This window comes from Sinocyclocheilus rhinocerous, unplaced genomic scaffold (genome assembly GCF_001515625.1).
Source record: "Sinocyclocheilus rhinocerous isolate Xijiao unplaced genomic scaffold, SAMN03320098_v1.1 scaffold206, whole genome shotgun sequence".
NCBI classification, from domain to species: Eukaryota; Metazoa; Chordata; class Actinopteri; order Cypriniformes; family Cyprinidae; genus Sinocyclocheilus; species Sinocyclocheilus rhinocerous.
This window is the reverse complement of record NW_015647488.1, coordinates 1,244,476-1,262,372: the sequence shown is the minus strand read 5'-3', so window position 1 is coordinate 1,262,372 and position 17,897 is coordinate 1,244,476. Positions and strand designations below refer to the sequence as shown.

At 35.6% G+C, this 17,897-nt stretch overlaps 1 protein-coding gene across 1 annotated transcript in view; it reads right to left on the bottom strand.

The window, feature by feature from the left end:
* Nucleotides 1–9,912: 9,912 nt before the first annotated feature.
* The window catches only part of LOC107709291 (fibronectin type III domain-containing protein 5-like), a 21,040-nt gene continuing 13,055 nt past the window's right edge, over nt 9,913–17,897 (bottom strand). The window contains exons 4-6 of the mRNA XM_016513753.1: nt 14,217–14,306; nt 12,710–12,895; nt 9,913–11,135 (exon numbers count right to left, since the gene is read on the bottom strand). Of these exons, the coding sequence (XP_016369239.1) occupies nt 12,756–12,895; nt 14,217–14,306 (230 nt within the window). The 3' untranslated portion in view covers nt 9,913–11,135; nt 12,710–12,755. The remainder of the gene's footprint in view (nt 11,136–12,709; nt 12,896–14,216; nt 14,307–17,897) is intronic.

Here is a 17,897-nt window from a genome sequence, read left to right as displayed (position 1 = left end):
AATGATAACATTGAAATTAGCATTAAATTCACAGTACAGCTTCTCTTTAGCATCTTATGATGTCTATGAGTCATATTTCAGTATTTAATTAAAAAAAAAATCCAGACTGTATATGATTGTTATAACACCCAAAGGGGCCATTTAATATTTCTCAAAAAAGTATAATAAAAGTGTTAATATTATCTAAGAATTGATCTCATTATTTATTTTAATTTTTATGTGCATTGTATGTGTATTTCATTATACAGTATTCCATCATTATTATCATCATCATCATTAATATTATTCCTTAATATGTCATTATCTGTAACATTTTATTTTATAATTAAAAATTATATTGTATTCATCCATATTCTAAACTACTTGTCCTATGTAGGGTCGTTGGGATTATGGAGAACATTATATCTCTAGGAGATGTTATTACATTATTTTTTAGCTTTAATAACTTAATTATTAATGCATATTTTAAACATGAATTTGTCACATTGCTACACCATCCATTTAATTCAGTCAAAAAGCTGCTAAATATGAAATGATAAAAAAATGAAGATTAAAGATTTTTCAATTTAAATAGGAAATCTTGTTAATATTACATTTTTTAAAAATACATAAAACTTGTCTATCCAATAACTACATTCTTTATCCTATAACGGGTAATTTATTGTATTTTTATTTTTTAACTATTTTTAGTCAACCAGGAGAGGGCAGCATTGCCTTCTAAAATTCTCTGGCTCTTTATCTCCATTTTAGGCCTTTGTGTGAAATTGTGTTCTTGTGCATGAGGTGGATTTTTCACTTTTTCTATATTCGTCCCAGATGGCACAAAATGCACTTGACACATGTAGAGCAGCTGCAGCAGAGTCTATTTGAAATGCCACAGGAGAGATGATGCTTTAGTTTACTGAAGCACACATTCGGCATGAGAAATCCCTGTATTCCTCACGAATGATGGTTATTGTGGCGGTGGATGGCAATATATTGGCAAGAGGACCCTATACTTCACCTGAAAACCTCAGACCTGTAAACCAAATCCCAAGAAAGTCTTATTGAGCGCTCACTGAATATTAATGCAATACAGATTTTATATATTAGTGTCATTTCCTGTAACCCATGAGAAAGCTTTTCTTAAGTACGTGCAATTTTGTTTGTCAACATGGACTAACTTGACCTTTGTGCTGCTAAAAATGGATGCAATTTTCCTGTATTTTTTGCTTTGGCTTATAGACTCGAACCCAAGCGGTTGATTATTGGTGGCTGTGTGTGGTTGTTGCGTACATGTGTGGAGTCAGGTGTGCATGTGGGTTGAATCGTGTGACGCAAAGTGCTCAAGAGAATCCTTGACACACACTCACACACACACTCGAGCGAAAACGTGTCTAAAAACGTGTGGGAGGCTCAGAGCTTCAGAAACCCGGCTCTCCTCTTGTAGTTCTCCCCTCGTGCACACCGTATCCTCTCGCCTGAGGACTTTCCCACAAACTTAATTTGCATTCATTCTGTAATGTCTCCTCGAAATTGTTTGAAATGTTCAAGTTATTTTCTGTCTCTCGTATATATATAGGTGAATTGTGGGTGAAATGCCATCGATTTCGCCAAGATCTGTAGTTGAGAACGGATGAAGCTTACGCTTTCCAGCCAGTAAAAATAGATTAAACCTAAAGGGCAGAAAGTCCGGAGTGCACAGGCATCTGTATTGTCTGTGAATGGCTGATGGGATTTTGCTTACACTTTAAACACACCAAGGTTGAACAAGATGTATGGGTTGATCACAGAGAGTTGTTCGAGAATGTGCGGCCCATTACGTTTTACTTTATTTTTTACCTTAGAAGCCATCTTCTATAATTCACTGCTCAGTTGCTGAGTAATTTTGATCTAACTCCCATCCTTTGTGTATGTTTGACCCAGATGAATAGCTCCGATCTGGGAAGTTCCTACTGCAGGTCTTTAATTTACGCCGAATGGATGATATTTCTTTCCGTTCAGCTAGTTTTCTGTAGTGCTGTATTATATGGAGTGCATAGCAGATTTCTTTAAATTACCATAAAACATTTTTTAAACAGTCAGTGAAGTGTTATTTCTTCATTAGTCAGTGATGGCTTAAAGGGATAGTTCACCCAAAAATGAAAATTTGATGTTTATCTGCTTACCCCCAGGGCATCCATCTTCGTTTGTGTTCTACTGAAGAAACAAAGTCACCTACATCTGGGATGCCCTGGGGGTAAGCAGATAAACATCAAATTTTTCATTTTTGGGGGACTATCCCTTTAAATACAGCTTGTCAACTTTATTTTTTTTTTTTTGAAGAAGAAGAAATGGTTTGGAGGAAGTCCAGAATTAAACCACCAGGATTTGATTGTTAATTTGATGAGGCAGACTGTTTTATTGGTATTTTAACCACAAACATAATGCACAATGTGGTCCCAAAATATATTTGGATGGTTAATTTATGAATGTCACTGCATTAGATACAAAATAACAAATGAGTGGCATTTATTTGAAAGAAAACACACTTTTTAAGCCAACAATGTGAAGCCTTTTTTTGCACTTTGTGGTTGTGAAACATTGGCGTGACATGTTGATACAGTAGTTAATGTGATGATCTACACCTGTGGTTTCTCTTGATCGCACACCTGTGACAATTTCAGGAGAACTGACTTCATATACTCACTAAAAATGACCCAGTTATACGGACCAGTTGATTAAAAGTAATTACAAAAACTATAAAAGTGATATTTTGTCATCTAATGCAGAGATATTCATACTTCTAGTAATTATAGTCCATTTTTCTGGAAGACTATGTTCACTTATAGTCCATTTCTGATGAAGTGCCTGTGCAAGTGCAGAGCTCCTCCATAAAGCTGGTTTCAGGCCAGCTGACTGAACATTTGCTTGCTGTTTCAGATCAGTGCTGTGCGGTCACTGAAAATCTTGCATTTACCTCATATGAGTCTTGTACATCTATTTTTATCTTTGTTTAACTTAAACGTTTGGTTTTCTGAGATGTATCCCACGCTTTTGCAAATTCAATTAATAGCTGATTAACATTTGATTCGGTTTTGCGAACTACAAAAAAGGTTTGTGACAGTCTTGAAAGCATGCAAGAATGTGCTGGAAACCTCAAACCAATAATGCTTTGCATCATATGGCATCGTTTTCTAGCAAAATCGTGTTTCTGAATTTATGGATGTAGATTATAGTTGAATAATTAGTTTCCAGCTTGTTGCAAATGTTCTCTAAAGAAATAGAGAGAGAGATTTTAGAGATTTTTTTTGTCTTAATATATTAATTGTTATTTTTGTCTTTAGATATTATTTTATAATTTATATATATATATAATTTTTTTTTTTTTAATGTTACAATAATTTTTTCTTTCTCTCTATAGGGGAGAAATGTACAGTTTCAAGAAAATATAAAAATGCTTTGCTAAAAAAAAAACTGAAAATTCAATTGGAAATTGTTTGAAGGAAAATTTTTTACAGAAAACCCTTATTTTGTAGCCCACAAATGACCACCTTTTTACTAAATGAATGACCAATAATAAATTCTATAAAGTGGAGAGAGATTATACAGTAGTTTCTACAAAATATACAGTAATGGGTTACTAGAGGAGAAAAAAATGAATCGGACACTAGCTTGAAAATACATGATCCTTTATTTTTTGTGGTTGTACATAATTAGACATTTATCTATTTTATGCCCATATAAATTATATAATTCTGTGTAGAATAGCAGAAACATGCTAGCCCTCATGAAGCATTGTTCAAGAACAACAGTTAACATAGACTCGATGGATTACATAAAACATTCCTTCTGTTTTGAAATCCATGCGTTATAGTAAATATGTGGAACGAATGTTATCGTCACATTAGTTATGCACCGCTCTGACTCCAGCTGTCACGTCTACTGAGTTCATCTCATTCATTTGGATTCTTTTAAGGCATGATCTCTCTGCTTTGCCTTCAGTAGACCTTCAGGATGCTTTACTGGAAATGCTAAGTTGCCACAACACAGAACTATGTACAAGAAATGTTCATTTGAAACCCTCTTAATGTAGCATGCTCTTAACCTGACACCTTATTTTAAGTTATGGTGTGTAACTGTATGCTGTGGACTGAATGAAAGGATGATTTCACACAGACTGTCAATACACATGTCCATACACAGGCCAATGCATTGACTCACAGAAGCTTAACATAAGCATACACAGACTCTATCACTTGTACTCAAGGCTGTTTGTTCTTCATCATGACAGGCTGATAGAAATAGTAACGTGGGGCCTATTTTTGTTTCTGATTTTAAACAAGGACTGAACTTTTTATGATGAACTATTTATTCTCCATCTTCAGAGACTCTTGTGATGCTTCAAATATAACTTGGAGATTGTTCACACAAAGAGTAAATTATGGCTTTCGTTCAAATGCGAAACACAAGATATTTTTGAAGAGCGTTTCAACTGCTTTTCTCCATACAATTAAATAATTATTTCTTTTTACCATTGAAAACAGTTGTGCTGCTTTTTTTTTTTTTTCTCTCAGGATTTTTTTATTTCATTAAAAGTTCGAAATAACAGCATTTATTTGAAATAGAATTGTTTTGTAATGTCAGTCTAATGTAAGCCTTTTGTCACTTTTTATCAATTGAATGCATCCAAATTGTGTTATAGTAATTTAAATATTTGCATAAGTAGTATAAAATACTACCGTTATGTATTAATATTTTATACATACAGTGTTAATAGTATATGCAGCTTAATTTCAAGCAAAAACCTTTTAATAAGCTGAATAATATATACTACTTATTTCTTTATTTAGATTATGAGGTAAAATTTCACTCTGACATGTTCTTGAATATCATGTGATCCATGCTATAAAAGTAGTCAAATTAACATTTTGGACCCCAAAAATATTTTTTTTGTCTGTGTTCTGCAGAAAAAGGAAGCCATTTGAGTTTGGATCCTTGAGGAAATTGACAATTATAATTTGTTTGTTTTTTCATCCCTTTAAGACATTGCCATTCCTATAACTTTGAACCCTCTGTTTTCAGAGTTTGCCAATTTAATGCTAATTTTAAACTTGATTTTGTATACTTCAAAAATGCATTTAATGTATATGTGCTGGCCAGTAAATCCTGATAGTTATGATCATAATCTTAAACTTTCTACTCTACTATGAGAGAAAAAGACCTTGTGATTGTTGAATACATTTGGTTCTTAAAAGGATAGTTTGCCCAAAAATGAAAATTCTTATTATTTACTCTCTCATGCTGTTTTAACCCTATGACTAACCATTAGGCAAGGGGTTTTCAACCTTTTAGGACATGCGCTCCCCAAAATTTCCCTCATTTCACTGCTCCCAACCCACGACCCCTCCCCGGCCATATTACTGTATGAAGTAAATATACACGCATAGCCATTAACTTAGTTAAGGGCAGTGAGGGATTTTTCTTTTGCTGTTTGATTAACATTATTATCATAAGAAATGCACGGATCTGTGATACTGATGTACATTCGATATTTTCTTTACAGTTTACCTTCACTTAAGACATAACCACGTTACCACGGGGCAGTTGTGGCCTAATGGTAGAAAGTCAAACTTGTAACCCAACCCAGCAGGGATTGTAGGTGGGGGGAGTGAATGACCAGCGCTCTCTTCTACCCTCAATACCACGACTGCTGCCCTCTGCTCCGTGTGTGTGTGTGTTCACTACTCGCTGCTGTGTGTGTGTGTGTTTGCACTTGGATGGGTTCAATGTGGAGCACAAATTCCAAGTATGGGACACCATACTTGGTTACACGTCACTTTCACTTTATATGTGACTTGTGTAGAACACAAAAGGAGATATTTAGCAGTTGTTCAAGCTGCTCATTCCCATACAGTCTTTGGTCCCCATCCGCTTTCATTATATGGAAAACATTGGCTTGGACATTCTGCTACATTTTCGTGTTCAAATATGAATATGGGTCAAATGGGTTTGGAACGACATGAGGGTGAGTAAATGACATCATCTGAATTATCCCTGATGACCCAGGCACAGGAGCACAAAATGTGATTACATTTGCTAAATCTCTCCAACTGTGCAGCCTGCAAAAGCTCTCTCGAGTGTCACTAACAGGAGAATTATTCTCTTCAATAAGTAGCAAATGAGCTGCCTCTCTTAAATCCAGACGCTTGCGCTCGTTCTTTGGAGATTTCTCTTTGAAAAGACTTTGGAGGTAAAGAATGGGATAAGCTTGGATTGCAGGAGGGGAATACATTGCTCTTTCTGAAATAATTTCAAACTGCTCATGTGGAATGTGAATCCTGATCGCATGACACTCTATTAGTGTTGACTGCTGGTTTTCATGTGCAGGGGAACAATGTAAGCTGATTTGTATGATTATGGCTGTGTTCGGAATAGCATAATACTATACTAATTTTCTGTTTGCATGTAGAGCCTACTGGTTGCAATCAAAAATGTTTAGGTCATAATTCACCCCCAGAAAATAAAAGATACGAAACGAGACATTTTATTTTGCATAATGTAAAGCCTATTTAAGGACCATTGATATATTTTTCATGACAATCAAGTTTTTTCCCTCTAAAAAATTCTGAAATGAATCCTGATGTATTATAATTTCTTGAGCATTCATTCGTTCGTTCGTTCATTCAAAGTTTGGGGCTGATAAGATTTTGAAAATGTTTCTGAAAGGAAGTCTCTTAAAGGTTGCATTTATGAAATATACAGTAAAAACGGTAAAATTGTAACATTTTATAACAATTTAAAATACCTGTTTTTATTTTAATGCAATTTAAAATGTAATTTATTCCTGTGATGCAAAGCTGAATTTTCAGCATCATTACTCCAGTCTTCAGTGTCACATGATCCTTCAGAAATCATTCTAATATGCTGATTTGCTGCTCAGGAAACATTTCGTGTTATTAGCAATATTGAAAGCTGTTGTGCTGCTTAAAGGGGTCATAGGATGCCAATTTTCCACAAGTTGATATGATGCGGTGAAACAATGGCGGACTGATGACAGCTCACTCAGGGCCGGGTCTAAGTAAGACGCCAGTCCAGTCTGTGCTGAAACGCTACTGTCAATCAAACTATCATGGGAGGGGCCTGTCTGTGTGACGTCACACAGACAGGCATCTGAGATTGGCTCGATTTGAGAAAGGGGTAAAGATTTTACTAGATTAACAAAAAGCCACTGGGTGGATTTTTATCATTTTAGGGTGGTTGTGTACACACACTGCCAACACACATTTCAGTTCAAACAACTTGTAAAAGTGCATGTAGCATTATATGACCCCTTTAAGGTTTCATAAGATTTGCCAAAATGTGCAGTATATAATATGGCAAACAGCAAGGAATACAGACTCAATCTTCCATTTCCAGGTTGATGAATAAACCAGCTGTGATTTTTAACATCTCATTCTTCACTATTTGACATTTTTCCATAAATTGGAAAGCAAGCAGTAAGCAGTACACTAGTATTCCACTCCGAACACAGCCCATATCTGTTCATTGTGTCTATTTCAAATGAAATGATCAATAATCTGAATGAAAGTGTTGCCGGTGAATACAAGACCCAAAACCTCAACACATATCTGAAGAGAAAACATGGCCGGTCCTCTCTGGTTTAAGCCAGTCCTTACACCCAGCCTTCTGTTCTTCTGCGTAAGCCACACAGACAGAATATTGATATGAGCCATTTTTCACCCAGCAGTCTGCCTGAGCTCTCTTCCCCATGGCCAAGGTTAATTAGCAGTCATTAAAGAAGAAATATACGCTTTCCTCCTCAGGCGGGAATGAAAAACGAAGGTGTGGATGACTCGTAGATGGCAGCGGAGTGAGAGGACAGTACGTTAGCCTGTCGCCATGGTGACAGAGATGAGGAGGTGATGGTCCCCAATGCGAGGATGTTTAATTGTTCTGAGATTCCTTCAGGTGCCTTTCAACACGCTTGATTAATGGTGCAATCCATCCTGACAATGAGGGCTTTTGAATATGAATGGCCACCCGACCCGTCCTCTACATTGAAAGTAAATAGAAGTATTAACTTTTACACTCTCTTCTATGCGTTTGAAAAATGAGATTACTCCATTTCAATTCCACTGCTCATTGTGTACTCATATACTTGGTTTGGAAATGAATGGGAGGTTTTGTTCTTCAGATCAGATACTAACAGTCTAATACACGTCCTTGGGAAATGCATACAGTCTGTAACCATATTAAAGCCGAACTGTTGCAATGTCGTTCTGAACTCCGATCATGTGGAGTCCCAAATGACCAATGGCTGAGGGAATCAATGTTTTCTAGACCCACAATTCTTCATTCCTGACATGTGAGGACTTATTCAGTCTCTGATAAGGACACTATCCTGTCAGACAGTACAGTACACTAACAGACATGACTGCTCGCCTGGTCTTGCATGCATGTCTTATACTTCTTAATGAAAGGGAATTTAAAGTCGACATGAACCATGCTGGCAACCCTTTTTACTTTTGTAATGTGATCTTGTCAACCAAATTACTGTTTGCAAAAAGCTTATTTTTAATTGTGTCTACAATAGTGAAAAAAATTAAAAATGTGCATTATGATGCTTTAACTGAAAATGACTGGAAATTATTAAAAACATCACAAAATGTTACCAATGAACTAACAATGATTTGAAGAACACAAATCTTAGAAAAATATGTTTCAGTAATGACCAGCTGAATGAAAACGAGTAAACTGAATTGCTTTGTTTAATGTACTTACCCTTTCCTGTTTGGTGAGGCAATCATCTGATGATCATATATAAAATGTTTGAATATTTGGTTTAGTTTTTGCAATTCTTGTCAATTAAATTGTCAACAGAAATTAGAAGGTATTTTAAAATTTAAAAAGCTAAAAATTAATTAATTAAATTAAAGAGTACATTTGAAAAATGTTTTGTTTTAACAAAGACCATGTCTAGCAAAAAAAAAGGTGTAAAATGTATGTAGTTCCATATGAAATACGGGAGAAAAACTGATATTGTGGACAATAATTAAGAATTAATTCAATTAATAAAGGAATTAATAAGTAGTGGAAAAAAATTCTCAATTCATGGCTATGATATCTTGTTTTTTCTAACCTGCATGTCATGTGTGGGGCTCCAGAAAATAAATAAATGAATAAAATTAAATGTGACATATTTACATGTTAAAGTCAGGGTAGGTGAATTGGTTCAAAACCATTTTTTTGTTATGCTGGCTGCAAGTCTCTTCACATCCCGATAGCAATCACTAATTAAGTGGTCTAAATGTATTTATATGTATTTCTATGGTCTGTGGAAGGCGTAGGACCATAAAATGTTCATCCAATCTTATCCCTCCGTCCAAGGGCTGTCCCACCTGCCTGTCAACATATGTATTAGCATACCTCCATGCACCCGGTTCACACAGACATGATACGTCATCAGCGCGTTCCATTACTCTATTGCAGACTGAGCGAGAATGGACTGTGTGTTATTATTGTAATATCATGTGCTTTGTACTGTACTGTTTTCTCATCGGTGAATGAGACATGAGGTAATCTGACAACATTGCATTCAACTCTCCATCAACACCGTCTCTCATTGTGTCGCTGGTTAGCCTATGCTCTGCCTGTGTGCGTTCAGGTGTTTTTGGAGGAGGCGTGGCTTTGGAGAGTGATTATGCAGGGAGGGTGGGATCTTATGCTTTCAAATGGCGCTTTTACACTGTGTGGTACGACTCTACGATTCTCTCCGGCCAATCCGTGATCAGCAGAGTTTACACGTCACGTTTTGGTAACTGTATGGTTCACTTGGAGCCTCAACCGAGGTGGTACTAAAAAAAGTACCAGGTACTGTACCCAGTGGAAAACCCTCCAAAGGTGAACCATACCTTGCCGTACCATGCAGTGGAAAAGCGCCAAAAGATAGCTTACTATTGCTATAATCTCTCTGAAATCGCCTACCCTACCTTTTAAAGATGATATTGAACCAGTAAGGGAAAAAAAGATGGAATTATCAATCAAGAATTGAATCGATTGCAAAAACGGATTTTTAACTTTGTGATAACAGATCAATCCCAATAAGACTAGGAAGGTGTAGCATGAAAGTAAATATAGGGTCAGTTTTGATTTCATGTCAACTTTAACACTGAACCGTTTAAAGGGAAAGAAATCTAAAAGAAAAGCCTGTAGAAAAAAGGCACCCAACTCTATATCATAGCGGCACATAAAAGCGGTAAATAGCCATACTTGTGACCAATATGCTAATTAATGTAATATGAGGACCAAAATAACCATCACTGTACAGTAATGTGCTCATTAGAGACCGCAAGCTGTTGATTTACTCGACACACAAGAGGTTAAATACGTTTTCTATCACTACTGTAGTATGGAGCTCTTCATCATCAATGGCTGATGTGTAGTTTGCTGTGCTTGGGCCACAGGTCATGTGACACGGCCAGTGTGGTCCATCGTTTTTCCTGTGGATGTTTTCCTGAATGCCCTGAGAGCGAAAGTGCTGAGAAGAAAGATCCCACCGCACCAATTAAACTACATCAAATTATCTAGACTGTCCGTGATTGGCTGCTGGAGGGAGGATAATGGCGTAAAGAAATCGTAACTACAAGTGTGAAAATAAAGGAACCGAATACACAAGATAGCGACAAGTATAGAGAGATACTGAAGCGAAATATCGTAATGTCAGCCCTGTCAGAGACCTGATCCTGGTTCGGAGCTGATAATGGCGGTGAGCTCGGAAAAACGCTCTTGCTTCTTTTTCACAACGCACCTTCCTGGTTTATTTCAGATTTATGCAGGGTGGCATGTTTCTCCTTATCTCAGTGAGTCTACACAGGAGCCAAAGACACTCCTGGTGGCGCGGCGTCTCTGGTTTTCCAGCTCACGGCGGGGTTTGAGTCCTTCAGCTGAGGCAGCTGTGGATCGAAACTCAACAACTCGCTTCAAACGGCTCAAGCTTCCAGTTCTGGAACCATCTTGTCCATTCCGTCCTCAAGTTTGTGTCAGTGTGCCAAACAGACAAGCACCAAAGAGTTCATGTTGGTCGATGGGGATACTAAAAGGTCGTTTGATTGAGGATGAGAGGTGGGCTTCACAACTTTTGTGATTTGATGGCTTACTTGTTTTGTCTCAGAGCACTTTGGGGAAGACAAAACAAAATGAGAGTTAAAAGAACATAGACCTCATTTCCTCAAGGAACTATAACTATTGCTTGCAAGGCAGTAAAAGAACAGTGTGTGCTTAGGGCACTAAATGGGCATCTTATTGTCAGTCGGCTGCACACAGGAATCAATAGACACACTATGTTCCAAAACCTAGTGAACTGCCTAGGCAGCAATTTAAGGCATCATAGGTGTGCTACTGACACAAAGGCTGTTCCAAAAGGTGGGCGGGATAATTATATTAGCATCGCATGTATCCTTTGTGGACAAGAATACATTGCTGTGCATTGATGAGCAGTCCAATAAATCCAAGATGGCGGACAAAGTGGCAGAAATGTCAATTATAAGCATACTTATAATTCACTTAATACGGAGAAGTATAGCTACAGATTGTTTAAAATGAATAAAAATGAACTATGTAATCCAACCTTTTTTTGTGATATGTTTATTAATGCTTATTAGAGTATTATGACATTATGCCAGGAAGACAAACCCATCTAAATTCACAATTCATTGTGCTAATGTTAGGAACCAATGACCAATTTCAGTTAAGTATACAAATATAAATGACAACATTACTGCAAAGGTTGTTTTTCAAACTTTAATCCAAAACTTATTTAAAGAAATTGTAAAATATGATCATTTATATAATATATTGTAATGTAATAGAAAAATATGTAAAATATACATTTAAGATGAATTAGATTACATTTATACATACACTGCCATTCATAAGTTTGGGGTCAGTAAGATTTTTTATTTTTATTTTTTTTACAGAAGTCTCTTATGCTCAACAAGGCTGCGTTTATTTGATGATGTACTGTAAAATGGTTTACAGTAAAAACAGTAATATACAGAAATATTATAACTTATATCTGTTTTCTATGTGAATACATTATAAAATGTAATTTATTCCTGTGATGCAAAGCTGAATATTCAGCATCATTACTCCAGTCTTCAGTGTCACATGATCCTTCAGAAATCATTCTAATATGCAGATTTGCTGCTCAAGAAACATTTCTGATTATTATCAGTGATAAAAACAGTTTTGCTGCTTCATGCTTTTGTGAAAACCGTGATATTTTTTTTCAGGGTTCTTTAATAACTGTCAGTCACATTTGATCAGAGTATTAATTTATTAAAAAAATAAAAAATCTTACTGATCCCAATTTTTTTTAATCTTATTATACTCATATATATATATATATATATTAGTATAATATGTATGTATTAAAAAATAGGTATAAAGAGAAACAAAACAAAGATAGTACATACTAGACTGAATATTTTGGTTTGGCAGTTTAGAGCAAATCTGAACTACAATGAAGAATATCAGTACAGTGCTGCCTTGCAAGTACTGTTATTAAATTAATTAACATTTCCCATGTTTGTAACTGTAACATCCTGTCAATAGTCAGTTAAATAAATTGTATTAGAAAAGAAAACAATAAAACCTGTTTAAAAACTACCAAACAACAAAAGATCAAACTTCATGTGATATTTTTGTATTTTCAATTCTGTCAAGCAAGCACACAAACAAGTGAACATACCTGTCCTGAGGCTAAAGCCTATTATTGCCGACAGGGGAAGGCGTAATTAGACCTTGCTGCGCAGTAGTCCCCCCGTAGGGTGCTCTGGGGTACTGCACTCTGACGAGTTCTTGGCTTTGTCCTTGTTATTGTTGGGCTCGTTGTCTTTGATGATGTCATACTGGCGGCAGAACAGAGCTATCACACCTGTGCACAAACAGGCATGAGGAAGTGAGAGAGAACAACGATTCAGAGAGTTGAAGACTGGATGGCAGAGTCGCATTGATGGATGGAACCTTGTCGAAAAAATTTAATGATGGATTGCACCATGATTCTGCCCCAAATAATAACATGCCAATTATAGCTGGACTAGAACAGGATGATGAGCTGCGCAGCGGCCTTGAGTACTGTCCTGTTTGATGATTTATTCTCTAGACTTCTCAGAGATTTGATGTGGATTATAAAAAGATAAGAAAGGCCTTTAAGACCCAATTATAACATTAGAAACACTCACGTCTCTTCTCTGCTCTACAAGAAAGGAAGGGTTTATGACTAAAGACTACAGATCTTGAAAACTTTATAAGTAAAACTTGATGACATTTTTATCAAATCCCTATGTACCATCATTTGCATAATGTACACACAAAGAGTTAGAAATGTCATAAAAGTTGCAGAATGTGAATGAATGAAATGAGATTTGAAATGTATTTTTCACTCAGAAATTGCTTGTAAGTTTCACAATGACACTGCAACAATTGCAAAGAAATGGCAAGTAGCACATTAAACGTGATTAAATAGTATTTTCTTTTTGTATTTACAACTACAGGTGCATCTCAATAAATTAGAATGTCATGGAAAAGTTCATTTATTTCAATAATTCAACTCAAATTGTGAATTAAATAAATTCAATGCACACAGACTGAAGTAGTTTAAGTCTTTGGTTCTTTTAATTGTGATGATTTTGGCTCACATTTAACAAAAAACCTCTAATTTAATCTCAACAAATTAGAATATGGTGACATGCCAATCAGCTAATCAACTCAAAACACCTGCAAAGGTTTCCTGAGCCTTCAAAATGGTCTCTCAGTTTACACTAGGCTACACAATCATGGGGAAGACTGCTGATCTGACAGTTGTCCAGAAGACAATCATTGACACCCTTCACAAAAGTAATTATACTGTTTTACTGATATATAAATCAAATGGGAATCACACAAAAAAATCCCTCATTTAAAAATAAATAAAAATTCTCCACAATATTTGTTAACAATATGCAAATGATTAAAATTTACTTTTTGTGTTGTGGAAATGTTACTATTTATTTATAGCTTTTTAAAATATATATTTGTATTTTATATATTTATTAAACTTTATAAATAAACTTTATTATAAAACTTTTTAAAAGCTATAAACGTTTTGTGTTTTAGAAATGTTGTATTCTATAGCATTGATTCTATGACCTTCATATTCTGTGATTTCATATTCTTTCCCCACCGGGAAACTGCTTGGTCGCTGGTCACATTCTTACCTGCCCACATGACGAGAACCACCACGATGATAATGAGCTCTCCAGCCCTGAGCTGGGCGGCCTGGCCAACCTCCTCCATGGTCACTTCATCTGTGTGAATTCAGACAATCACAGTTCATTCGCATATTTTCCAAGCCAAAAACATGCACAGCTCTGCAGTTATCAAAGCTCAGGCATCGTGACAACATGCAAACCACAGTAGAATTGTTCAAGGAATTAATTACAATGTCTAATTAATTCTTTAATTAGCCTCAAGAGAATATAAAGCCTAAAGCAAACATTCTTCTCTGGCTCAGATATGACCAAACCTTCATACTTCTTGTCAAAAGCTTGGAAGCTCATCAGAAGCCATAGAGGATCACTTCAGGGTTGAGCTCTCCTCTCACTTGGACGAGACCTCAGGGGTCACTTTCTTGTCCGGAGATTGAATGCGTCCAGTAATTAAGGCCTTGTTAGTTAAAAGAAACTGTACGCTGCGCTCTGCTCTGTGTTCACTGATTAACCGCAGAGGGAAAAGCAAAGTTCTTCAACGAAGGAGCAGAAGCGCAGTGTTTCTCTTTGTGCGCCTCTTCATTCTCTGAAGAAAACCTCGATACCCTTCAGGTGAAACTGAAATGTTATTGGACGTCTCAGGCGTTTGAGTGCAGGGGAAAAGTTGGAGCATTTTTCAGCTCACCATCGACATCAATACATGTCATGAGTCCAGTAAGAAAACCAACATGAAGCCACCCTGAAGCGATGGAGAGGGGAGGCCCGCGGAGAGAAAGATTAACAGTCTGTGTTTATTAGCCACTCTGCTATTTAGTGAAGTGTAACGGTGCTCGCTTGATTAATTAGAGTGTAACGTGAGCACTAATGCCTGATGATTAAACTGTTTTTTTTTGTAAAGGCTCCTGCTATCTAACTGACACACATGTCAGCTAAGAGTTAGCCATCCGTAAACCACTCTCTGCTGGCCCAAGCACATTTCTACCACTGATGCATCACAAATGACAATAGTGCAGAGTTCATTTTTATATACAGTGTGTTCCAAAACTTGTGAAAATGCTTCTATTACATTGTGAAAAAAATATGCATTATATTGTCAGCATAACTATTTGATTCTTTTTTTTTTATTATTATTATTATTTTAAAATTGTGTTTAGTATGTTGCTGAAATAATGTAAGCAAGAACTTCTGACTTAGAAAGAGTTCAGAATATGAAATATGTTATACTAATTCTACACTTTTCTTTGTTTAAAATGGTTCAAAATAGTAAAATGTGGTTCAGGGTTCAAATTAGATTTAGATTGTTGGGCCCACTGTATGTTATATTATAATGTTTAACAGTGTTTTAATATAATATTGTAATATTGTATTTTAGCGATGTAGACCTACGAAATGCTGTTTAGTTGATCAATAGGCCTTTTTGTTAAAAATAAATAAATACCAAAATTAATATCTAGAGAACAAGGCAACTATTTTCTTATGCACTAGCATTCAAATGTTTTTTTTTTTTAAAGAAATTAATACTTTTATTCAGCTAGGATGCATTAAATTGATCAAAAGTGACAGTAAAGGCATCTATAATATTTTTTAAAAATCCATTTCAAATTAAATGGTGTTCTTTTGAACTTTCTGTTTATCTTTAAAAAAAAGAAGCATTACGGGGTATTATAAATATTATGCAGCACAACTGTTTTCAACATTAATGATAATAATCAGCATATTACAATTATTTCTGAGTAATCATGTGACACTGTAGACTGGAGTAATGATGCTGAAAATTCAGCTTTGACATCACAGGAATAAATTACATTTTACAATATTTTCAAATAGAAAACAGTTATTGTATGTTGGAATAATATTTAGCAATAATACCGTTTTTACTATATTTTTGGATCAAAGAAAATGCAGCATTTGTGAGAAAAAGAGACTTCTTTTAAAAACATTTACAAAATCTTACTGACCTCAAACTTTTGAAACAAAGTGCAAATGATATGTGCACTAAATTTATAATTTCTTTTTCACATTTTTTTTTTTTTTTGTGAGTAACATTCCTTCAAACTAAATCATGATTCACTGTTTTTCAAAAACATGGATGTGAGGGATGAAGAGGTATCATCAATTGACATTTCACTGATGTCTGAGGTTACACCTCAGTGAAAACTCCTGCCCGACTCTAACCTGCACAACTGAGGATTTGACACAAAATGTCATCAGTACGGTCCAGTGCCAAAGACTGATGCTCACCCATAAAATGGCAAGCGTTTCAGGAACATAAGCCTCCCCAGCGGATGTTTGTCCAAGTAAGTAGGTCATCGAAATGGATTATACAACAGAAAAATTGACTGTATTGTGTGTTGCTCTAGATAAGACAAGCTTCTAGTAACAGAAAAATGAATGGGAAAATTCACAAAAGTGAACACTTCATGGCCTGAATTATGACACAACACCATTTTTAGAGCGGTTGTATAACCCCCTCCCTGCTGTGTGATTTGACTGTTAGTCATCTTTCAAACAAATCTATTTTTTTAACTGTACAAATGTTGAACCATGAATGTCTTTTATCAGTATTGTATCCCTGCATATAATAAGCCCCAGAATCTCAATCTAACATGTCTGATTCATCCTAAAATCATAATTCTGTCATAATTTCCTCACTCACGTCGTTCTAAAAGTGTATGACTTTTTCTTGCAATATAAAGAGACATTTTTTTTTATATAATAGGCCTACTAGGTATATGCACTTGCAATAAATGGATTTTGGGGATTTCAAGCTTCAGAAAGCACCATAAGAGTCATAAATGGAGCCCATATATTTGTAAGCTATGAATCATTCAGACCAGTTTTGTGAGCTTGGTCCATCTATTCATTGAAAGATCTCACTTCATAGAATAATCTGTTCGTGAGTCAGACATAGCAACTTCATCATTGAATATCTCACACAGAACTACAGCTGAAGTCAAAAATTTCAGTCAATAATGCAATAAATTTCATCTCGGTACTCAGTGTCTGTACTCCTTATTCCAGCACTTCTCATGTTATTTCCCCCTTAGCGTGAATCGCTTTGTTTCATTCCCTATTTGTAAGTCACTTTGGATAAAAGCATCTGCTAAATGTGTAAATGTAAGCTTCAGTCTGTTCAGAACACAAAGCTATCATATGGCTTCAGAAGACTTGGAATATAGTACACAAGGCATATACACTCATTTTATGATACTGTTATGGAGCTTGACAGCCCCGGTCCTCATTCACTGTCATTAAACTGTAAACTGATATTCCCAAAATTCCCTGCATGACTCTCCACATTTGAAAGTATATGTTTCTTAATAGTTTTTGTTATCAGTTATGTACATTTGGGTTTTATGTTACATCTTCTGTTGTTTAATGAATGTTTATTGCATTATTTTAGTGTTGTGTGTTACCATGCTGGTGTTTTGTGTTTGTGTGAATGTGCACCTTCTATAAGTATATAATATTAGTATCAGTGATGGAAAGAGTACTGAAAAAATATACTCAAGTAAAAGTACCATTACCTTCCAAAAAATGTAGTGTGAGTAGAGTAAAAGTACTTGTCCAAAAAACGACTTGAGTAAGAGTAAAAGAGTAGCCTATTTAAAAGTACTCATGAGTATTGAGTAGTGAGTACTGAGCTGTGGATTCTACCCCCTCATAATAAACACTGTACACCGCAATTGA